This window comes from Ornithorhynchus anatinus, chromosome 12 (genome assembly GCF_004115215.2).
Source record: "Ornithorhynchus anatinus isolate Pmale09 chromosome 12, mOrnAna1.pri.v4, whole genome shotgun sequence".
Taxonomy (NCBI): domain Eukaryota; kingdom Metazoa; phylum Chordata; class Mammalia; order Monotremata; family Ornithorhynchidae; genus Ornithorhynchus; species Ornithorhynchus anatinus.
In genome coordinates, this window is record NC_041739.1 from 19,149,001 (window position 1) to 19,174,778 (window position 25,778).

Genomic DNA, 25,778 nt, shown 5'->3' on the forward strand with positions numbered 1-25,778 from the left:
TCCCCTGCCTGTATTTTTTTTTAATGTCCATGTCCCCCATTAGACTGTAAGCTCCTTGAGGGCGGGGATCATATCTACTAACTCTATTGCAATCCCCAAGTGCTTAATGCAGCGCTCTGTCCAAAGTAAGTACTCAAAAACACCACTGATTGGGAAGGCTAGCTATTACTGCCCACCCAGCCCAAAAAGCCATTGGGGCTGTGACTTGGTGCCTAAGACTTTTAAGAAAAAAATTCTGCCTCTCTCTCCACAGTGATCTCTGGTCATTATGGCCTTCCCCTTCTTTATTTCTGCTGAAAGGCCTTCATTTATTTCTATACCTTTACAAAGTTATGTTGCCAATCAAAAAATAGTAACAATGACTCCTCTTGACGAAGAACAGAAAATCTGTTTTTGTGTCATTTTTTACATTTACTTGCATAAAACTCTACTTTTTCCAAGTTGAAAACTAAAATGCTACTTCTTTCGATTTGAGAAAACCCACTTCATTGGTCTAGGTAGAATTACACCTGAGTTTTGGACTCTGTCCTTTCTTTGGGCTAGTGTTTTTGCTTTGCTGTTCCCTGAACAATTTTGAATATCACTTCTCATTTTAACCCCAGTTGAGGAATGCAGTCACACAGCTTATAGAACATACTGTATAAATCCTCAATATAAATATAGATCATAAAACAAATTTAACTTTTTAAAACAGAGCATGGTAATAGAAGAATTACATTACTGAAATGAGTCAATATTTTTAGCCATTTTAATCAGAAATTAGTGATATATACATATTTGTAGTCAATAATTCATATAAAATAGTATAGTGATTTTTCCTCTTCCATAAGAAACTATTTTTCCTCATTGCACATCAAGAGAAAGGAATTTAGTGATTTTATCTAGTCTGCTAAAGGATATCAGTTTGCATTATATAATCATAATTTTTAAAGGCATGATTCTTATTACTTTTGCTTCTTTGAAGATAATTAAATAAATGCACCCATGAATTGGATGAAGAAATATACTACTTGATTAAATACATTTTTATTAACTAAAATGCAGTATATAATACTAATCACCCTATATCCTAATTGGGTCTTTTCTACTGCAATAGAAAAAAAACCCCTCTATCCTTTTTTAAATCAATTTGTACGCAGAATTCTAATGCTTTCAAATAGCATTATTTATATCCAACAGGTTGCTGAAAGTTACCTCTGATTATTTATATCCAACAGGTTGCTGAGAGTTACCTCTGATTCCTTTCTTGCCCTCTGTCCCTTTCTCATGGAGGACACCTACTGCAAGGTAACATGAGATTTGCCTGTGCAAGAGTGCAGGTTAAGATCCACTCTAGACAAGTGGGGACAGCTACTGCTTCGCCTGGCTTTCAGCCAGTACAGCACACCCTAAAAGCACATTTATATAATGGCAAAGCACGTTTTGTTATCATTTAAGTATATGCGTCAGAAAAGAAAGGAGATTTTCTTTGATGGCAATAGTATGCATACATGTTACACCTGGGCAAAGCAGTGTAATTTGTGTAAAACAGAATGTTAACTTAGTGGTACATAATGTTGCAGATGCCATGATCACCCTGTCCCTCCCACCACTGCTATATTTGTGAACACTCACCGTGTTAGTGTTATACCGTGCGCTCTTTGCATTTATTTACTTTAAATTTGATTTTTGCATTATATTTAAGTTGTTTCCCCAAATGGATCCACAATTTGTCATTCTACTAAAGACTTTAAATCAGGAACATTTTTTATCTGGAAATCCAAAAGCATCTGTCCAAGGGCTTTTCCCTGTGGCATAAACAAAATGGGAAATCAATCATTTCAAGTCGCTTTCTGCAAAATAACTTTTAGTAAATCCAAAGTCATGTCAAAATAGTTGAAAAGTACCTTTCTTTGACAAATAAGATATTGAACTCCATTTTTCTATTTTTGGAAGTGTTATTACATTTTTGTCCTATAGGACTGCCTGAGACAATTCTCATTTCAAATTAGAATTGGCAGAGTCCTGCTGTAAAACTGTTGCTTGCCTCTTTGCGAGACCCACAGCTGAGAGAATCTATGGAAGGAAAGATGAACGATGGCTCAGGTCCCCCATCAGTCTGTGTGGCCCAGAAAATCTAGTGGACAAAAGTGAACTAAAGTTCACAAACCAAATCTGGGTTTTTGTTTAAACAGAAGGTTTATGGGGCAAGGGGGAACAGGCTTTGATGCAACCAGAACATGATTATCCTGGTTCTTAAAATAGGAAACTTGCTGGGATACCCATAGGGATGCAATTTTGAGTTTTTTCCCTCTCTCTTAGTGGACAGTTAATTCACACAAGTGAGGCATGTCCCAGCAACAGTTTAGGTTACCTCACTGGCTGCTCTCTAAAACAGGCATTAGCAACTCCCAGCAAAACTGCCAGACTGTACCATAAGTGCCAGGCTACTCTGCATAGCCCACTGACTTCTGAAAACATCCTGGGCTTGCTCTTACCCTCTAGCTCAAAGGCTACAAGGCTCAAAGGCTCAAAGTCTAGTGCCTTACATGGTACCAATTCCAAGCCCCCACTACTGTGTAGAGGTCCCTGTTATTCTCCCAACTCTCCAGTCTGCTGGAAGGAAGCCTGTAGAAGTATTCTGGACCAGTGGCCCTACAGAGAGGCAACAGGGAAAAAAAGTGACAAACCCACTGCAGGATCTTGAAGTTGGGGAGAGAAACAGCAGCTTCTAAACAGCAACACAAAGCTGCTGCTCGATCTCAAATCCTCTCATCTGCCTTGCTGGCAACCTCTCGCCCAGGTCCCGCCTCTGGCCTGGAATGCCCTCCCTCTTCATACCCAACAGACGATCATTCTCCCCACCTTCAAAGCCTTATTAAAGGCACACCGCCTCCAAGAGGCCTTCCCTGATTAGGTCCTCATTTCCTCTTCTCCCACTCCCTTCTGCGTTGCCTTTGCCCTCAGATTTGCATCCCTTATTCGCCCTTCCCTCAGCCCCAAGGCACTTATGTACACATCCATAATTTATTTATATTAATGTCTGTCTCCCTCTCTACACTGTAATCTCACTGTGGGCAGGGAACGTTGCCTACAAAATACACTGTATTGTACTCTCCCAAACACTTATTACAGTGTTTGGCACACAGTAGGTGCTCAATAAATACAACTGATTGATTGCTCAGGAGTTAGCAGACACCATTCTCCTTGAGTCTACAGTTTTCCTCACCCTTGGCAAAAATGTTCAGGGCTGCCTTTAATTTATACCCTGCAAAGAACTGAGTGGCCATCAGGGATGTTCAATTGAGGGAAAATCCTAATATTTTGAGTCTTGAAGTTTACATGCTATCTTCAGGAATAGAAGCAACAAAAGAGCAGCTGTTGAAAAAAAATTAAGTTTAAGACTATGATAAAAAATTCTAAGAGGAGGAGGTGACAGAAATGTGGGAGTAGGATGAAGGGGCTATATCACAGAAATGAACCCTGTTGATTGTTCCTTTTGGGCAGGGATTGAATCTACCAAGTCTGTTGTATTATGTTTTTCCAAACAATCAATCAATGGTATTTACTGAGTGCTTACTGAATTGGTACATGTGATCCCTTTCCACAAGGAGTTTACAGCCCATGGGGAAGACAAACATTAAAGTAGATTAAAGATAAGGGAATTAGCTGAGTATAAGAGTATTTACATAAGTATAGTGGGATTGGGGTAAATATCAAAGTGTTTAAGGGCTTACTTGAATGCTTTGCACAAGTAGCTCCCAATAAATAGCTTTGATTCATTGACTGTACTTTTTAATTTCTGAGTGGATACCCTGAATTGCAATGCTTAGAATTACAAATATATAGGGCTATATGGACTTGTAGCGATTTCTTTTTTCAAAATAATTTTAAGTACATCATATATCCATCTCTCCAGATTACTACAACCATTCATGGAATAGTTAGAAAGAAAAAAAGCATTAAAAATGTTTAGTCACGGTACATACTTGTGGGTCACTTCTCAGGGATGCAATTCCTCCACCACCAAGGGAATTTTTCAAAACGAAGTTTAATCCATAAATTCCTGGCAATTCATATCTGAAAAGGGGAAACACAGTTGATTACAATTTGACACAGAAGTGTGATATTCATTATTACCAAGATCATCATAATAGGGTTTGCCTGCCTAATTATACATCAAGCCATACCCAACCTTTTCTAGGGGTGACCTAGGGTAAATCCCTGGATTCAGTCCTGGGATTGAACTGAAGGGACACTGAAAAGCAAAATATGTGAATGAGAAAGAGGGTGAGTAGCTGATTGGTAGAGATTATGGAATGTTGACAAATAATAATGTATTTGTTAAGCGCTTACTATGTGCCGAGCACTGTTCTAAGCGCTGGGGTAGACACAGGGGAATCAGGTTGTCCCACGTGGGGCTCACAGTCTTAATCCCCATTTTACAGATGAGGTGACTGAGGCACAGAGAAGTTAAGTGACTTGCCCAAAGTCACACAGCTGACAAGTGGCCAAGCCGGGATTCGAACCCATGAACTCTGACTCCAAAGCCCGTGCTCGTTCCACTGAGCCACGCTGCTTCTCTTATTAATTACCCCAATTAAATAGTATTTATTAATTGTGCAAGGTATCATGACATAGAAAATAATGAATCAGTTCTAGCCTTTGGTTTCCACTTTTTAGCTTTATATTTGAAAAAAGACAATATTAAAACAAAGATACAGTAGATTCTATTGATCCTCAGGACATACCCAATGTGCCTAGAAAGATGCTGAAATGAGAACTAGTTAAAAATAAATACTTTCATTTTTTATAAGTGCTATTGACTGTAGGCTGCCTGGAGAGAGTGCAAGTTCACATGTGGCTGTGTGGCTTCAAAATAATAATATTTGTGGCATTTATTAAGAACTTATGAGGCAAACCCTGTACTAATAAATGCTGGGATAGATTCAAGATAATCAGGTTGGAAATGGTCCTTGTCCCACACAAGGCTCACAGTGTAAAGGGAACTTTAAATACACCAGCGTAGCCCAGTGGAAAGAGCAAGGGCTTGGGAGTCAAAGGAACTGGCTTCTAATTCTGGCTCTGTGACTTTGGGGAAGTCACTTAACTTTTCTGTGCCTCAGTTACCTCATCTGTAAAATGGGGATTAAGAATGTGACATGGATTGTGTCCAACCTGACTGCTTCATATCTACTCCGAGGCTTAGAACAGTGACTAAGCAAATGGTAAGTGCTGAACCAATACCATAAGAAAAAGTCTGCACAGTCCTCTTTTGGGGTTGGATGCCATTTTGGGAAGGAGCCCCTTTTCACTGGAGGTGGTGGGGAGGCTTTCAGAATGTAATGCTTGGTCTCTTTGTTTTTTTCCTCTAGTGGTTGGTTGTTTGGGGTTCATTTTGTTCGTGAAGCCAGCAGCTTTCCAAAAAACAAAGCTTAGTAGGTGACAAACTTTGCTGAACCCCACCTGCCTAACAATTCATGGCCCTGGCTTAGCGTTGGTTCTCCCTCCTCATCCCCACCTGCAAATCTTCCCAGCCATCACACAATGGTATTTGAGTGCTTACTATGTGCAGAGCACTGTAATACTACTGATGGTATTTGTTAAGCACTTACTATGTGCCAAGCACTATTCTAAGCACTGGGGGAGATACTAGTTAATCAGGTTGGATACAGTCCCTGTCCCACACCATTAATCCCCATTTTACAGATGAGGTAACTGAGGCACAGAGAAGTCAAGTGACTAGTCCAAGATCACACAGCCGACAAGAGGCAGAACCGGGATTAAACCCAGGTTCTGACTCTCAGGCCCGTGCTCTCTCCACTAGGTCAAGCTGCTTTAGTGTACTATGCACAACCCCAGGGATGAGGCATTCTGTGCCAGTCAGCCAACTCTGCTGAGTTCCAGCACACCTGTCTCTCAAAGGGCACAATTTGGGAGCTGGCAGGGGATGGGCAGCCCAAGCGAGGAGTCAACTGTCAGTCTTCTCTTGCTCTGGAATGCTTGCTTACTCACCTGTCCTATCCCTGGGGCCAGGGTTTTTGTAGTGAGTGTTTGCAAGTGACAGAGGGAGGGAGTTCTACCAACTCCAATGTACTCTGCCAAGTGCCTAGACAGCTGGCATCCAATCTTCTTTCCCTTCAGGGTGACCTCTGGCTACCATCACAGACAGCCCAGCCAGATGGCAGCAGCCACCCTACTTGAGGGAGGGCAAAGGTATCTCCAGTGACTGGGGGGTAGAGGGCCAGATAAGGTTTAGTGGACAAATGGGATGCCTTCCAATGCCAGCCTGTTCTCTGGTGCTGAAGGATGCCTCCCCTCCCATATCCTGGCAGGAGTGAGAGGCTGGAGCCGTAGGAAGCAGTTGTGTATGAGACCCATAGATGGATCCGTTTAGGGTTCCTGGGGCATTAATCCAGCTCGGCCTGGAGGCAGGAGGAAATGCAAGATTGCAGAAGTGGGAGGTCGGTTCTGGAAATCAATGGCACAGAGATGATAGCTGAAGAAGCCATGGGAATGGATGAGCCAGGGAAGGGAGTCAGTGTAAAATGAAAAGAGAAAGAGACCCAAAAACTAGCCTGAGAGACTTGTCTTCCTGTCTTCTACTTATGTTTTTTGAGGCTGCTTGGAGATGGGGCTACAATTAGGCCTTTAAATAGAAGAAATACAGATTTTACTGGAATCCTGGAAATTCTGAAGTTTAGAGTAGAAAATATTTTTCTGGAATGGCTTAAATGTAATCCAATTTGGAAGTAGTGGATGGATTAAATACTGCTCAACACTTAGCCCAATGTGTCTATATGTATGCATATAGTATAATATATGCATGCCATGAATTCAAGAATTAATATATATTACACATAAATAAAATTACCTGGAAAAGTGCCCATGACAAGGTGAAACTGAACTATTCTCTGCTTTGCAGAATACGACAAGTAACTTTTGTGGCAGACTTCAGAATTGTACTTTTGTTGGGTCACTTATTTGATGAAAGCAACTTTGAAGTTAAATGAAAAGTCATTTATATACAGCAGGTATTCAGAGAAAATTCTGTGCAATTAGCTCCTTCCCTCAAACTTTATTTTCAAACATACACATTCAAGGAACATAAAATTTGTGACAGAAGCTCATAAAAATAGGAAAATTCACTGTTCAGGCTGACCTCCCATACCTAGCCACAATGGGGTACCTTTTTAATTACTTCCTTTAATGTTCTGTGTTGGCTTTGGTATTCATTAGAGATCAGACTTTCCAGAGACTTTCCTGTTAACTTTGGCTAAATTAGCCTTTCTGTAAAAAACACCGTTTAGCAAATTTATCTATCAAGAGAATAAAAAGCCTCTGTGGTTTAAGGTGAAGGGAACTTATAATGTGTTCTAAAGTAAAATGAATTTAAAGATGAATACAGAGAGACTAAAGGAAATAAAATCATAGTTAGCAATAGAAATAACAGATGGTTTACACTGAACTTGTCTCCGGGTTTGAAATGAAGCTCTCTCTCTCATTGGTAAAATGTTTCTGGTGATTGACGCCATATGGGTTTTCAGAAAGCAACCTGAAACACATTCTATTTCTAGAAAGGGATGCAAAACAACCAGATGGCCCAAGAGAGAGTAAGTCTTTCTCCTCCTCCTAAATGACATTTTTTTGTGCACGTTTTCCTTAGCTTCCATATTTTTCATAGAAATTTACCCACAGGCATATCTTTGGAATTATTCTACACAAAGAAAGCACTCACCTGGCAATACAATATTATGCATTTAAGTAAACATTATGAAGCTTGGTGTAGGGTTCTACAACGTGTCAGTTAAGAAAGGCATGTTTCACTAACTGATGCGTCTAAGAAGAATTTGTTATTAAAAATAATATGATTTCATTCTATGGTCTTAAACAGCTACACTTTTGTTAAAATTCCTAGACTTTTTTCTATTTATCCTTAACCTGGTTGGTAAAGCCCCCAACCTGAGGTGGGAAGGGGGGCTGCAAAGCCACCAGTCCAGGCCACGGGGAGAAGGGAGATGGTGGAGGAGGGGAGAGGAAAAAACCCTAGACCTCCCTACCTCCTCATTCCACCCCATCGCAGTTCTGGTCCCCCAGGATTTGCCATTCCAGAAGGCAGGGACCACCAGCCTCTGAAATGGCTGCAGGGGCAGCAGGAACAGCGAGGAAAGACCCTGGTGGGACCCACTAATACTGGAGCTGTAGACAAAATTAATCAGTTCAATGAATATAAAATGGAGGAGAGGTTTGTAGCGATCTGGGGGGGACGTGGGGAGGTGAGTTCAGGATGTTGGAAAGGGGAACTGGAAAGCCAAAAGATGTGGAAACCCTTGGGGGGTGGGGGGATGAAAAAGGATATTTTTACGTATCTATTTCTCTTTTCAAAAATTAGAGGGCTAGGTGAAAATACAATTTGCTGAATGATAATAATAATCATGGCATTTGTTTAACTTTTACTATGTGCCAAGCACTGACTAAGCACTGGGGAAGGTACAAGATAAGCAGGTCAGATATAATCCCTGTCCCACATGGGGTTCACTGCCTAAATAGGAGGGAGAACAGTTATTTAACCCCTATTTTACAAGTGAGGAAACTGAGGCACAGACAAGTGACATGTCCAAGGCCACAAAGTAGGCAAGTGGTGAATCCAGGATTAGAACTCAGGTCCTCTGACTCCCACCCCCGGGGTCTTTCCTCTAGGCCCCCCTGCTTGAAGATTAAAGTATCCTAAGCATTTAATTGATAACACATAATCTCTCTATTTAGCCACAAAAGTTACAAAATCCCTGATATTTCAGAATGATAAAAATCATTTGCAACTAGAAAATATAAGATGGTACTGTGGGACTATAAGCAGCATACCTTGTCACTAAATGTTCTTCAGGTTGTTCCTTCTGTAGGAGATGCTCGAAGTATTCTTCTATGGCCTGAGCAGTTAGAATCTTTTTTAAGTATGGGTAATAGAGAGGATGTCGTGCTATGATACCTGTTTCGCAAACAAAATATTTCATTACCAAGACCAATATTATCTGATTACCTAAGCTCTTTCTGAGCTTTTTGGGTAAAACCTATGTAAATTAACTTCTTTATTTTTGGATTCTAGCAATAGTGGGCAGTTAATATCATTGATTTGATTTTCACTGGCAAAATGTGACCTGTAGTCTTTTGAAAATTCAAATACTCAACTGTTGGATGGGCAATGATTCTATATGCAAAGTTTTATCTCAATTTACCTTTTTCAGATACAATTATTATAGACTAAATTTCCAAGATTCTCAGGGCTACAAAACTCTACATATATTATTCCAGTATTGATTAAACTAATAGACTGAATTTGGTTCAAGTATTTAGGCACAACCAATTAGAGAAGCAGTGTGGCTCAGGGCCCGGGCTTGGGAGTCAGAGGTCATGAGTTCGAATCCCGGCTCTGCCACTTGTCAGCTGTGTGACTGTGAGCAAGTCACTTCACTTCTCTGTGCCTCAGTTTCCTCATCTGTAAAATGGGGATTAACTGTGACCCTCATGTGGGACAATCTGATTACCCTGTATCTACCCCAGCGCTTAGAACAGTGCTTGGCACATAGTAAGCACTTAACAAATACCAACATTATTATTACAGCACAGTTGTTAAGCATCTTCTCTGAATAGTTTTTCAGAGAAAAATTCCTCACTATTGGCTTCAGAGCTCTCCATCACCTTGCCCCCTCCTAACTCACCTCCCTTCTCTCCTTCTACAGCCCAGCGTTCCTCTGGTGCTAATCTTCTCACTGTGCCTCATTCTCACCAGTCCAGGGGTCGACCCATGGCCTATGTCCTACCTCTGTCTTGGAATGCCCTCCCTCCTTACATCTGCCAAACTAGCACACTTCCCTCCTTCAAAGCCCTACTGAAAGCTCACTTCCTCCAGGAGGCCTTCCCACACTAAGCCCCCCTTTTACTCTGCTCCTCCTCCTCCCCTCCCCAGCACCTCGACTCCCTCCCTCTGCTCTACCCCCTCCCTGCCCCACAGCACTTGTGTATATATATGCATATATTTATTTTATTAATGGTGTGCATATATCTATAATTCTATTTATTTATGTTGACCATACTGATGCCTGACTACTTGTTTTGTTTTGATGTCTGTCTCCCCCTCTTCTAGACTGTGAGCCCATTGCTGGGTAGGGATTCTCTATGTGTTGCTGAATTGTATTTTCCAAGTGTTTATTACAGTGCTCTGCACACAGTAAGCGCTCAATAAATATGACTGAATGAACTTTTTTCCTGCAGACTACTGAAATGCTTAGAATCACCGAGAAAGCTGTTTCCTTGTAAAAAGTTTGTTTCAGTCTGTTTTCTTCACTCTAGTCCCAGGAAAGCTAAAATGCCTCAAGCCATTTCTATCTCTGAAGAGGATAGTAGCCAAGTTCAGGTATTTATTTGTATGGGAATGCAAACAACTTATGATGTAGCAGGTAGGCTCTAGATGAATAAGTGTCTTCTCCTTGATTACCAGAAATAACTGGAAATTTTAGGAACTTTGGGGTTCTCTGAACAATTAGAAGCAGTCATACGGGGGTTGTGGAAACAAAAGGATAGAGATCCTGCATTTGCCCCCCTTTTTTTCCTAGTCCCTTCTGCTCCGGACTGCTTGATTGCCTCTGGGTGGGCTTGGTTATCAAGGCAAGTAGTTCACAATACATCTTCCCTTTGTTCTCTAGTCTTCTGAAAGGAATAGCTAAAAATAACATGAAACTATTCCTTGATCTAATCAGGACCCTTGGCCCTGCAATTGGGTGGGGTTAAATCACCTAGAGAACAAGGTAGGGGCCGGATGGGAAAACCCAATCCCAAGGAGTTATTGTTGCCTATTCTGATGGATTTATCCTGTATTGAACTCTTTAAATTAGATGGTGTACTGTATATAAAGAAGCTCTGGATTACTCAAAAGTTGAGACATACCCGCAGTGCTCTGCACACAGTAAGCACTCAAAAAATAATAAGGGTATTTGTTAAGCGTTTACTATGTGCTAAGCACTGTTCTACCTGCTGGGGTAGAAATAAGCTGATCAGGTTGTCCCAAGTGGGACTCACAGTCTTAACCATTTAACAGATGAGGCAATTGAGGCACAGAGAAGTTAGGTGACTTGCCCAAGGTCACACAGCTGACAAGTGGAGAAGCTGGGATTAGAACCCAAGACCTTTGACTCCCAAGCCCATGCTCTTTCCGATTGAATGAATGAACACAATGCAGAGTCCGTGAAGTTTTTCTTTGACAGGGCTCTTGACTAATTCCTTAGCAGACTAAGCATGGCTCTATTTTGGGATTCATAATTGGAAGCAGAACTATTTTTCTGCTATGCATTTTTGGACAAGCAACAGCCCTTTTTGGTCTAAATAATTTTCTGGATCCATGTGCTCTTCTGTTTTGTTTCTCAGGTTTGAAAGGGTAAGAAATAGCTTAAACTCATAAAGACAAAACTCTTGGGTATGCAGTTATACTACAAATGACCCTGGATTGGGGGATATTTGTTAGCAATTTGATTGAAGAGGAAGATTTGGTTTAGGCGTTTATTTACAATCTACTTTGAATTTAAATAGAAAATTGGGCCACTCAAACACACTTTTTAGAGGAATAAACTATGCACAGTGAGTCTGAATGTGTTAGAAGGTCATGAAAGCTGTTTTTCTGAGAAATAAATTTGTGTAAATTTGTAGGATATTTAAAGCTCTCTTATTGCATTGGTTACTACATACAGTCTAACATACTCTATATTTAAGAGTTTAATTAATTAGTTTTGCTGGGAATAAACTGATTTTCTTCTCACTTTTAGGTTTCATCTAAAACTTTGTGAAATTAAGGATTCCTCCCAACTCCAAATTTTGTTTCTGCCTTTTGACAGTGCTATAAAAGCAAGTCGGGTTGGTTTCACATTGCCTAACTACAAACACAGAATTGTAAGATTTGATTTGTAATTGCAGATGTGGTTTTCCCAGATTCTGAACTTCAGGAATTTTCCCCCATATAGATTCAAATCCTTTGGCTATTCCAAATTTCTCAATCATTATGCTAGTCTTTATAATTATGGGTTTCACAGGGTGATTCTATATATATTTTTCTCCTTCAAAAATTATGATTTCCAAAGGAGCATATGGGACAATATCTGTGAGAACCATAATAATTTATATTAAAATACATTAATCAGAAATACCATAAAACAAGTGACAAATACCTATATTTGCAGAATTGCCTTTGTCCCCGCTTCTTGTATAGGCCAACTCTTCTAATCGATAGGACAGTGAGCCACTTGGTAGATCTACATAACAACAGAAAGGAATTACCAAAAACTAAAGCATGTTAAAAGACATGCTGACACAATTAGATGAAGTACTTTTCAGTAGGCTCCAAACTCAGTCTTTGAATTTGTGATACAAGTGATATCTGACTGCTACATCTAAGTCACAATGTGAGATTAGAATCAATTTTCTCATGGGCACTGTATTAGAAAAGGGGCATTATTCATTCATTCATTCAATAGTATTTATTGAGCGCTTACTATGTGCAGAGCACTGTACTAAGCGCTTGGAATGTACAACCAATGTCAGATACACATTTTTACCAAAAGCAACCAGAACTGTGTACTCAATCAATAGATGGGTTCTATAGCTATGGGTCAGGCTGGGTTCCAAGATAAGGGAGGTGACTTTTTACTTTGTAGGTAAAATGGATGCTTTTACACTTCCTGGTGACCCCTCTGTGTCCCCCTGATCTCCAGGCCCCCGCTGCTCCCCTTTTTAACTTTTCTCGTCTTCATTCCTTTCATCAGACCTTTAACATTTTTTTTCCCAACTCTACCAGACACCAGATAACCAGACACCCCTGCCCAGTGGCCCAGGCCGTAAAGTTAGTATTGTAAACAAGGCTAGTATTGTTAAGTCAAAGCCAATGTGTTGTAAAGCTGAAACAAGGTGTAAATTTAGAAATATTTTTAGTTGCCACTTGCCATACTTGAAATGTATTAAGTTGAAGACTGCCTGCAAATGAAAACTCCCCAGTTAGCAGAATAATTCATTTATACAATAATACTTCCTAAATACTCAAGGAAAATTAAGGACACAGGTGAGGCTCCATCTGAGGGACCAGAATTCCAGTTTTCTGCCAAATGAACTATTCTCGTCAGCAGTTACCTTTACAGGCAGTCTTCGATTTAAGACAAGATTTAAAAACACAATATGGAAATCATGGAAAAATGGGAAATGAATTTAAAAGCCACATAGAAGGAAGGAAAAATTACAAAGAAAAGCCTGAGGAGGAACAGATGGGGAGAAGCTGAGGGGCAGCGATGGGTCACCAGGGAGGGTCCATACATCTAATTGTACCTCTGATTAAGTACAAGTCCTATCCTGAAACTCTGACTTTTTATGGTATTTAATAAGCACTGTAGCACTGTACTAACCTCTGACTTAATCAATCACTTAGTACAGTGCTCTGCACTTAGTGAGCTCTCAGTAAATACTATTGAATGAATATAGGCCTATTAATGTAGCTATTTTATGCTTCTACCATATTATTGAGTCACAATTTGGGGTAATTACAGTAAAAATAGAGAGTATTTAATCTTGGTTCAGAAACTAACCTCCCACTTATACCACTTCTCCTTAATCAATCAAGCAATGGTGTTTATTGAGCACTTACTGTGTGCAAAGCACTGTACTATGCACTTGGGAGAGTATGATACAACAGAGTTGGTAGGATTTTCCTTGCTCATAAGAAGCTCACAGTCCTATGAGAATACTGGTTCTACTCTGCAAATATTCAAAGGCAGTTTTCAGGAATCAATTGTGTCAAAAGCTGAAAATTGACAGTGACTCCACCCTCTCACCAAACATGTTAACTTCACTCATCATGGACTAGTGGAAAGAGCACAGGGTTTGAAATTTAGGAGACATGGATTCTAGTACTAGTGCTGCCTTTTGCTAGCTGCACGACCTTTGGCAAATTGCTTTAGTTCACTATGCATCTGTAATACGGGCGTAAAGCCAACTGCTCTACCCCCTTTTAAGACTGTGAGCTCTATGAGGGATTGGGACTATGTCCAATATAATCATCTTGTATCTACCCTAGAATTTGGTATATTGCTTGAGACAGAGTAAGCACTTTATAAGTACCATTATTATTATTTTTTTTTGAAGAGAGACCCCACTGAAAGGAAAGTTTAGAGTTATTTCTGTATGAAACTACCAGGGCAGAGATTGATACTGGAGACAAGCATACCTTTCAGTTCATCATCTGTCTTGGTAACATCAGGTGAAACAATCGTGTCTGTAGTGAAGGAAAGATCTTCCTCAAATGTTTCAACATGTTGTTTATTAATGAAGATGTCGATCTGAAAAATGTCACCATTTTAAAATGAATTACAAAGATAACTAATGTTTTATCCTTGCTCCTCTTCCACAAGCCAGTCTGTACACTTTGCTACTCTGCTACCATGTTCCTCATTATGCCTCGTTCTCATCTCTCTCATCATCAAACCCTTGCTCATAACACTCCTTCTTGTCTGGAATTCCCTTCCCCTTCATATCTCACAGACCCTTATTCTCCCCATCTTCAAATCCTTACTACCCTATTTTCCCTCCCTTCTGCTTCACTTATGTACCTGAATTCTAACCCTCAAAGCATTTAGGTACATATCTTTATCTTGGTTGTCTCCCTCACCTGTAATTTATTTTAATAGCTGCCTCCCTGGCTAGCTTAGAAGCTCCATGAGAGAGTATATCCGAATAAGTAGACACATTCCCTACCCACAAGAAGCTTCACATTTTCATCTTCATACAATCCATCAATGGTATTTATTGAGCGCTTACTACACACAGAGCCCTGCACTAAACTCTTGGTGGAGTACAAAACAACAGAATTAGGGGACATGTTCCCCGCCCATAAAAGCTTACAATCTAGAGGGGCTGTAAGTTTATTCATACTTATTTCTCTTCCATATTTATTTCCAGTTCCATCTTTGGTCTTGCTCCCGTTACTATTAATTATAAATAACTTATGACTACATAAATCATACTCTTCCATTAAATTGGAAGCTTCTTGAAGGCCAAGACTTTGTCTTTTGTTTCTGTTGTATTCTCCCATGTGCTTAGAACAGTGCTCTGCCCAGGGTCGATGCTACGTTGTACACCTAAAAACAAGAAACATAACCACAAATCCTGGATGGGGAAAGAATGGCTATGCCCTTAGTACAGCAAAAAAGGAGTTGGAGTAACAGACAACCGAAATGTGACTGAGTCAGCAGTACAGCTCCATTTTAAAAAAATATCACCATCAGATAGATTAACATGGGTGTGGCATGCCAAGAGTTGAAAAGTACTCCTTTACACTCTCCCCCTGGACAGTAAACAACTGAATACACTTCTGGACATCACACTTAGAGAGGTTTTTAAACAATTTATAAAAAAATCCCAGAATTACGGAATGATCTTCCCACAGCCTGAGTCTGGTCTTTTATAACACAATCCACAATTTGGTGCAAGTAGATTCGGTATAGGAAGAAGTACTTGTATGAATGTGTACTGAATCAGTTCGCACGATGGCTGCTACTCTTCTCCAGCCTCTGCTAGGGGCAGGGATCATGTTTACTAACTCTATTGTACTCTCCCAAATAGTAAGTGCTTAATAAATACCACTGACTGATTGAATTGGGGATTTTAGCCTACAGGAGGGAAGGCAAACTGAATGGTCAATCAATCAATCGTATTTATTGAGCACTTACTAGGGGCAGAGCACTAGCGCTTGGGAGAGTATAACAATATAACAGACACATTCCCAGCCCACAATGAACTTACAGTCTAGAGGGGGAGACAGGCATCATCATCATTATTATTATTATGGCATTTGTTAAGCGCTTACTATGTTGCAAGCGCTGATCTAAATTCTGGGATAGATACAGGTAATCAAGTTGTCCCATGTGGGGCTCACAGTTTTAATCATTTTACAGATGAGGTAACTGAGGCACAGAGAAGTTGGGTGATTTGCCCAAGGTCACCCAGCATATGAGTGGTGGAGCTCGGATTAAAACCCAACTCCTCTGATTTCCAAGCCCGTGTTCTTTCCACTAAGCCATGCTGCTTGAAATAAATTACAGATATCTACATAAGTGCTGTGGGGCTGGGAGGGGGAGATGAATAAAGGGAGCAAGTGCTTGTGCTCTCCCCAGCATGGTGCTCTGCACACAGTAAGCAGTCAGTAAGATACTCCTGATTGACTGAGCTACTTTGGGAGAAAAAGGGCCAATGGCACAGATGGGGTTTACATCAGACCATCAGGTCTGTCTGCCAGTTTCTTGCAGTTCACCCTGCAAGTCTTTTCAAAGAGAGAGGATTTGTTTTGTCACTCCATGTAGTTAGCGCACTACTGCATAAAACACTTCCTATTTATGCTCCTGGAGTCCCCTCCCCCACGGCTTCTGCACAAGGCCTCTCTCAGGAGGTGCTTTTCATTGCTTACTCAGGGACACGTTGTGAGATAAATGAAACCTATGTGGAAGCCTGATGTCTACTAAATTGAAGAAGCTTGTATAGTACATCCGTGAGCCAAGTAACTAAACTGAAGGCTCTTTGTTTCTTATGGGTGCCTGTATTATGGCTACCTCCAAAGAGTAATCTCCCAAGAAAAGCATTTCCATTCTCTTCAGCCTCCCCTCCAGGAATTCAAACTCCTCCTAATCATATCCGGGCTGCAATGCCAGGACCTCACAATAGACACCCATATGCCAGGAGTAATGTCAAAATATCTTGGTACCATACGGAGTAGGCAATCCTGCCCCATACTTGACATTAGAGGTCAGTATTAATTAAAAAATTCAAGTATAATCTTTTCCTCACAAGAATCTGTTATGACTGGATTTGGGCAGCTTTGGGCCCTCTACTGTTCAATCATGTTCAGATGAAATCAGCCCACTGAATTTTCATCAGTGGTATTTATTGAGCACAGACCATATACAGAGCTCTGTACTATGCGTTTAGGGAGAGTACGACCCCAAGTTATTCAAGCACAGACATGCAGAAAAAATGATGAAAATTCTTTCCTTCAGAAACGAGGTCACAATCCAACATGATTAATGAAAAAGTATTTGTTTACTGGAAAGTGCTATTAGGATGAATTTACACTGCATTTGCTTGGAAGTTCTGAGATAGTCTCGAAGGCCTGGGCTGAGAAAGACTGGGAGTGCAGTGCCAAAGTCTTTGGGGATGAAATCAATGGCTGTGTCCAACTGGAAATCCATAGGAGAAGGGGGTGTTTAGGAACAACATGAAGGGAACAACAGTTGCTGTGGGGGTTGACATCTACTACACTACAATTTTGCACAAATCATGGGAGGAGTTTTAAGACTAACTTTTCTAGGAAAGAATTCATTTTTGTCCTAAATCTTTATGGGGAGAAACTCACTAAGGGCCAATTTATGGTTAAGAGTGTTGTGCCAGGGAGATAGGGTCAATGATTTTGGAGGCACTGGACACTAGTTCCCGCCCTATAACTTTGCCACCCTGGGAACCTTAATGTCAGCGCAACTTCCTGGCAGAATTTCAGGCTTTTCCCACTCCTGGTACCATTCCCCAATCCTGAGTCACACTGGGAGGCCTCAGGGAAGTCCCTAGAGTCCAGGTTAGGTTCAGGGAAGAATGTGAGGGCACCAACATCTGGGGACAGCAGTTATCAAGTAGTCAGACTCAATCATGATGTACTCACAAATACGTGATCCTGGAGAACAAATACCCTTTTCACAAACCTAATCTATTGTTTTGCAGCATTATAATGCCTAATTGCAATAGGAAATGCTAGTAACCAAATTTATCTATCATTCCGGCATAGAAACCAAGCTCGACACCGTAAATACCAATAAGATATAGGTGAATTGCCATAATTTTCAACTCATCTCTTTCATTCAACCCATATTCACTCTGTCAGCAAATCCTGTCAGTTCTGCCTTCACAACATCACTAAAACTCACCTTTCCTCTCCATCCAAACTGCTACTACGCTGATTCAAGCACTTATTCCTATCCTTCCTTGACTACTGCATCAGCCTCCTTGCTGACCTCCCTGTCTCCTGTTACTCCCCATTCCAATATATACTTCACTCTGCTGTGTGGATCATTTTTCTAAAAAAGTTCATAATTCCCCACTCCTCAAGAACCACCAGTGGCTGCCCATCCACCTGCACATCACACAGAAATTCCTTACCATCGGTTTTAAAGCACTTAATGAGCTCTCCCCGTCCTATTTTACTTCACTGATCTCCTAAACATCACTCCTCTAGTGCCAGTTTGCTCACTAAGCCTCAATTTAGTCTATTTTACTGCCAACCCCTTTCCCACATCCGGCCTCTGGCCTGAAACTCTTTCCCCCTCCATATACATGGGACTACCACTCTCCCCACCTTTAAAGCCTTATTAAGGTCATATCTCCTCAAGAGGCTTTCCCTGATTAAGCCCTCTTTTCTCTGACTCCTTCCCCCGTCTGCATCATCTATGCATTTTAATCTGTACCCTATCAGAACTTGATAATAATAATAATACTAATTATGGTATTTGTTAAGCACTCACTGGGTGCCAGACACTATACTAAGCGCTCGGGTGGATACAAGCAAATTGGATTGGACACAGTCTCTGTCCCACATGGAGCCCACAGTCTTGATCCCCAATTTACAGATGAGGTCACTGAAGCACAGGGAAGTTAGGTGACTTGCCCAAGGTCACACAGCGGGCAAGTAGCAAAGCCAGGATTATAGCCCATGATCTTCTGACTCCAAGGCCTGTGCTCTAGCCACTATGCCATGCTGCTTCTCCCTACCCTCAGCCACATATCACTTAGGTACATATCTGTAATTTAATTATTTACATTTACATCTGTTCATTCATTCATTCAATAGTATTTATTGAGCACTATGTGCAGAGCACTGTACTAAGCGCTTGGAATGAACAAGTCGGCAACAGATAGAGACAGTCCCTGCCATTTGACGGGTTTACAGTCTAATCGGGGGAGACGGACAGACAAGAACAATGGCAATAAACAGAGTCAAGGGGAAGAACATTTCGTAAAAACAATGGCAACTAAATAGAATCAAGGCAATTTACAATTCATTAACAAAATAAATAGGGTAATGGAAATATATACAGTTGAGCGGACGAGTACAGTGCTGTGGGGATGGGAAAGGAGAGGTGGAGGAGCAGAGGGAAAAGGGGAAAATGAGGCTTTAGCTGCGGAGAGGTGAAGGGGAGGTGGTAGAGGGAGTAGAGGGAGAAGAGGAGCTCAGACTGGGAAGGCCTCTTGGAGGAGGTGAGTTTTAAGTAGGGTTTTGAAGAGGGGAAGAGAATCAGTTTGGCAGAGGTGAGGAGGGAGGGCATTCCGGGACCGCGGGAGGACGTGGCCCAGGGGTCGACGGCGGGATAGGCGAGATCGAGGGACGGTGAGGAGGTGGGCGGCAGAGGAGCGGAGCGTGCGGGGTGGGCGGTAGAAAGAGAGAAGGGAGGAGAGGTAGGAAGGGGCAAGGTGATGGAGAGCCTTGAAGCCTAGAGTGAGGAGTTTTTGTTTGGAGGAGGTTGATAGGCAACCACTGGAGTTGTTCAAGAAGGGGAGTAACATGCCCAGATCGTTTCTGCAGGAAGATGAGCCAGGCAGCAGACTGAAGAATAGACTGGAGAGGGGCGAGAGAGGAGGAAGGGAGGTCAGAGAGAAGGTTGACACAGTAGTCTAGCCGGGATATAACGAGAGCCTGTAGCAGTAAGGTAGCCGTTTGGGTGGAGAGGAAAGGGCGGATCTTGGCGATATTGTAAAGGTGAAACCGGCAGGTCTTAGTAACGGATAGGATGTGTGGGGTGAACGAGAGAGACGAGTCAAGGATGACACCGAGATCACGGGCCCGAGAGACGGGAAGGATGGTCGTGCCATCCACGGTGATAGAGAAGTCTGGGAGAGGACCGGGTTTGGGAGGGAAGATGAGGAGCTCAGTCTTGCTCATGTTGAGTTTTAGGTGGCGGGCCGACATCCAGGTGGAGTCGTCCCGGAGGCGGGAGGAGATGCGAGCCTGAAGGGAGGGGGAGAGGACAGGGGCGGAGATGTAGATCTGCGTGTCATCTGCGTAGAGATGGTAGTCAAAGCCGTGTGAGCGAGTGAGTTCACCGAGGGAGTGTAAATGGAGAACAGAAGAGGGCCAAGAACTGACCCTTGAGGAACTCCAACAGTTAAAGGATGGGAGGGGGAGGAGGCGCCCGCGAAGGAGACTGAGAATGACCGGCCAGAGAGGTAAGAGCAGAACCAGGAGAGGACGGAGTCCGTGAAGCCAAGGTGAGATAAGGTTTGGAAGAGGAGGGGATGGTCGACAGTGTCAAAGGCAGCAGAGAGGTCAAGGAGGATCAGAATGGAGTAGGAGCCTTTGGATTTGGCAAGAAGGAGGTCATGGTTTACCTTAGAGAGAGCAGTCTCGGTAGAGTGGAGGGGACGGAAGCCAGATTGGAGGGGGTCTAGGAGAGAATGGGAGTTAAGGAATTCTAAGCATCGATTGTAGATGACTCGTTCTAGGATTTTGGAAAGGAAGGGTAGTAGGGAGATGCGGCGGAGGGAAAGGGGGGCGAGAGAGTCGAGATGAGTAGAGAGGGAGGAGTCTTTACCCTATCTGTCCTTACCCTAGATTGAAAGCTCGCTGTGGGCATGAAATGTGTGTACCGAGTCTGTTGAACTGTACTCTCTCAAGCACTTAGTAAAGTTCTCTGCACACAGTAACTGCTCAATAAATACCAATGACTGACAGTGAATTTTTTCAACATGCTCCTGTGACTGCTTTTGTCAGACATGACCTAAGACATTCCTTGGCAGTTTGAGGGGATACCTTGATAACTAATTTCTTGGTGGAAATAGGAACAACCATTGGATTTAGTGGCAATCTGCACAAATATGGTTTAGCAAATTCTTTAGTAGGATTTAAAAGTTATGTAACAAGATTCTGAGCAGTTAAGTAAGGCAGAAAGCAAAAGTCTGCACCAGAACAACTCTTCCAAATGAATGATGAGACACTGCTTCCTAAATTTACTCCTAAATGCTAATTTTGAATGGACAGAGGAATACAGACAGAAATTCACACATCCCAAAGGGGAACTTTCCGATAAGTCTTTAGAGTGGACCTGCAAATATGATAAATGAATCAGAGAGAACTACTAGGGGAAAGAAAATTCAATAAGGAAATTATGCACAGTTACATCAACAAAGGATCAAACTAATTCTGGAGCATGGAACAAGAGAATCTGCTTCAGAATTCCACTCCGTGCTTCAAAACCTCACATCAGCATTATCTCTTCCACAGAGAGTGCTAAAACAAGGTAGTTATCAAAGCAACTCTCTCCATCACAAGATGTACTACCTTTATAGAATTATTATTGTTTTACTAGAAATGCTTTTTCCGTTAGATTTTAACTATAATGAAAACAGATTTCAAAGTTATTTAAGATCATCATCTTACAAACTGCAGTAAGTAATCGTAAGACGAAGACTTTTTTTTACTAAATATCTGTGCAATGTTGTGAGTTATATCCTGCTAAGTCATGTATAACTGTATCACTGTTTTCTTGGAAAACACTGTGGAATGTGAAATTGTGTTATTTGAATGACTGAGTCAGTGGAAAAAAGGGTTAGTTTTCTAGAGGTCTCAGAGATTTTTAAAAAATTAAAAACATAATATTTGACAAGTGTGTAAGAACTGTCTAAGAATGACTCTCTGTAAAATCTTATATTTTTACTTTCCCAAATAGGGAAAATAACAATTTATGTAGTATGAGCAGTAAAGAATATTGATTTAATTACATCTGGAAATGACGCAGAGGGTGTCTCAGCTGTGTTTCAGCCCGCTCTCCATGACGGTCTCTGACTCCTGACTTTTCCCTACACTCCCTTGCATAAGATTGATTCACTGGCTCCACCCTAAAAACAAAACCTAACCCTTGGAAAGGCCACCTCCATCTCAATTCTACTCTGAACCTGGAAAATAAAAGTCCCTTTAATTAACCCCTTCAACACAACTTTGTAGGTTACGTGTCCATTTTGCCTTTTCTGTGATGAAACACATCTTTTTTTTGGGGTTTTTTTTAAGTATTTTGAACGATGCCTCTAAGAGGAAGTCAGAACTGGATCTGCTCCACTCTGAATTTTCATATGATGGCTGGCTCCAAATTAAAGCTGGTTTCTACGAGAAGCCAAATATGTGAATAATACCTCTTAAGAGCAAATAAATCAGATTCAAAATGAGTCTAGAATCCTCTAGTTCCAAGAGGAGTTTCAAATCTAGATACCTTTATTACTTCAGATAAGAGCATCCTATCCCTGAACTTCATTCATTCAGTCATATTTATTAAGCACTTACTGTGCGCACAGCACTATACTAAGGGCTTGGGAAAGTACAACAATAAACAGTGACAATCCCTACCCACATCGCAGCGTGGCTCAGTGGAAAGAGCACGGGCTTTGGAGTCAGAGGTCATGGGTTCGAATCCCAACTCTGTCACTTAGCTGTGTGACTGTGGGCAAGTCACTTAATTTCTCTGTGCCTCAGTTATCTCATCTGTAAAATGGGGATTAAGACTGTGAGCCCCACGTGGGACAATCTGATTCCCCTGTGTCTACCCCAGCGCTTAGAACAGTGCTTTGCACATAGTAAGCGCTTAACAAATACCAACATTATTATTTTTAGAGGGATGAACCCTGTGATGAAGGCTACATGTGCAGAATATAGGCAGACAATATAAATCATTTGCATTTATCTCACAGGATGATTCTGCTGTTCATACCAGCCCATGCAAAACATTTTGTACACTGGCCAATGGTTTTAACCTTCAGTTCCACCTTATCATTCCCTATGTGAAATTGGGATTGATGTTAGAGGCAGAGGTGGAACTGTTAAGCAACTAAATGTTCTTAAAAGAGCCCCTTTACTCACTCCACTTTTGAGCAATAGCACCAACTAGTTTAGTCCCCTGGTCGACCAGAATAGTTTTGGATGTTAGAGTCATGCAGGCCACTGTTTGGGTTGGATTCTGGGTCCAGCTTCTACCTGACCCAAGATTGGTAGGCAAATTAAATTTAGGTTTGGGCTTTTCCAGGCCCAAAGTTATATTCGTCCCATCCCCAACCTCTCAGCCCTTATGTACATATCTTTAAATTATATGTTATAAATTACTTATATATTCATATTAATGGATGTCTTCCCCTCTAGACTGAAAGCTTGTTATGGGCAGTGACCGTGTCTGCTAATTCTATTGTACTGTACTCTCCCAAGCGCTTAGTACAGTGCTCTGCATATAAGTGCTCAATAAATATGGTTGATTATGAAATATGATTGATTAGTTCCCCACAGCACTTATGTACATATATGTAACGTATTTATATTAATGTCTGTTTATCCCCTCTAAACTGTAAGCCTTTGTGTGGGCAGGGAACGTGTCTACCAACTCTGCCACACTGTACTCTCTCAATTGCTTAGTACAGTGTTCTCCACACAGAGAACACTCAATAAATATGATCGATTGATTAAATAGCCAGTCAATGGACTTAAGTGGTTTTAGCCTCCTTTCCCCAGGCTGCCTCATCAACATTAGACACAGGCAGCAGGCAGAGAGCCCAAAGAGCCCAATGGTTTCTTGAGCCAGCACAAACTTAATCGGGTTCAGCTCTGTGCCGATCCAACTTGGCACCTTAGGTTTTGAGGTCTAAGGCTTCAGGATAGTCCAAGTCCAACCAGTGTATCACTCCAGGGCTATTTTAGATATTCAGAGCACTAAACTCAGAAGTTCAATCATGGCAGGTAGGAGGGGAACATTTTCAGTGGCACCCCAAGCCATGTGAATGATCTCTGTAAGTGGAGATTTAGGGGGGAGAGCAAAGTCAGACAATTTTTGTCTAAGGGGGAGGCCCTTGGTTTGCCACTATATGGAGACGTGAGGGAATATGTCCTTTGGAAACCATCTTTGCATCTGCCTGAATTTGAAAGGGTCATCCTTATAACTTCAGCGGACTACCTAGTAGTGCCTCAAACTTTGGACAGTACTTCACAATGCAGCCATATACCTCATAAAAAAACCAATAAAACACCTTCCTAGATCTGATAGTGACTATTGGATTTTCAGTGGAATTTGCTCTCAGTGTGGCAAGTCTCCTAAATTATTACACATAACAGACTCTTTCTTGGACCTGCACCCCGAGAAACAGAACAGTTACTTTGCAAGTGGCAAACAGAAATGTATTCTCCTTTTGTTAGTAACTGCTCCCAACGTTCTGCTTTTCAGTACTTTAGGCTTTCAGTGTCAAATCAACAAGTATAAAATTCAAACAACACTTCTCCTCTGAGGCAGTCTTTGAAAACCTCAACTGAACAGACAGTTTCAGTGTTTAGTTATTCACAGGAGGAAAAAAAAATCCTTGGTGACACTGAAATAGCAAATTTTGGTTTCTTGTGCCACATTCTTATTTAGAAAGGATGCTTGTTAGCTAATCTTTGAAGCCAAACTACTTTTGCTTATGCTCCTTTGGCAAATGTAATCGTGAAAACTGTTTCCAAAAAAGACTATAAAAAGTTAGTGTCCTTAAAAAATAATTGTATTTTTATTACAACAGGTTTTTTAAATGTTCAAAGTTTGATTTTACTGACTCTGTTCCATAATGTGCTGTGTAATCCCATTTTTCATTATCTTAAAAAATATCGGTCACTATTATTATTATTATTACTGATAATATGGAGAATGTCCTTTACCTTGACCTTTTTTTTGGGATACAAGAAGAAGAATGGTTTTAGAACCGGAGACCTGGAAAAGCAAAAAAGAATGACAATCAGGATAGACCATAATAATTTATAGGGCCATAAGCAAAAGTAGGTGAGGGTCCTACCCTGATCCCACCCACTGACTGGTCCTGGCCATCATAAGGAGATCCTACCTCTGGCTCTGCTTCACTAATCAATTGGTATGCTTCCTTCCTTCCTACCTAATACGCTTCCCTAAGGAAACAGGCATACACAGGGGCAGACTCATGAGCATACATAAATGATGGGAGAAGAGCAAAATCTTAAAGACAAAGGGAGAGATGGATGATACTGAGTAGCACTGCACACACAATGTATATGTTAAGGTAAGGGTTAGAGAGTGTAGAGGACTGCACCTAATAAACTGAGACCAACATTGGCAGCTCTGCCTTTGATCCTCCAGACCTAGAAAGGGAGAGGGAGACTGACCAAGTTAGTAGAAGGGGATCTGGGAATGAAAAGAAGCAAGGTTTAATGGAGAAAAGCTGTGATCCAATCAAGACCAAAGTTGCCAGAACACCCTAAAGGGAAGAAGGAAAGGCCTAAATTTACTTCTGTTGCCATTAGTGCCTTTCAACGATTCCCAAACAATGGAGGAGAGAGGAACCTTTGAGCAGGCTTGGGCTTTGGCCGTATTTGGGTTAATGAAAGTTTGGGAAGCTAATAATAATAATGTGGTACCATTTGGATATTTATTTTGTGACAAGCAAAGTACTAGGTGCTGAAGTAGATAAAAGACAATCAGGTTGGACCCAGTTTCTGTCCCATACTGTAGCTCACATTCTAAGGGGGAGGGATAACATTTGATACCCTTTTTGCAGATCAAGGAACTGAGGAACAGAGAAATTATGTGACTTGCCAAAGATCACGCAGCAGGCAATTAGGGCCGGGATTAGGATACAGGTCCCCTAATTCACAGATCCATGTTCTATCCACTAGGTCACTAGACTGTAAGCGTGTTGTGGGCAAGGAATAT

General features: G+C 41.4%; 1 protein-coding gene across 1 annotated transcript in view; it reads right to left on the reverse strand.

Moving 5' to 3' along the window:
- Positions 1-730: 730 nt before the first annotated feature.
- Positions 731-25,778, reverse strand: part of LOC114815562 — a 97,593-nt gene continuing 72,545 nt past the window's right edge. The window contains exons 15-20 of the mRNA XM_029076849.2: positions 24,755-24,806; positions 14,234-14,345; positions 12,192-12,275; positions 8,842-8,965; positions 3,969-4,059; positions 731-1,787 (exon numbers count right to left, since the gene is read on the reverse strand). Coding sequence (XP_028932682.1) covers positions 1,713-1,787; positions 3,969-4,059; positions 8,842-8,965; positions 12,192-12,275; positions 14,234-14,345; positions 24,755-24,806 — 538 coding nt within the window. The 3' untranslated portion in view covers positions 731-1,712. The remainder of the gene's footprint in view (positions 1,788-3,968; positions 4,060-8,841; positions 8,966-12,191; positions 12,276-14,233; positions 14,346-24,754; positions 24,807-25,778) is intronic.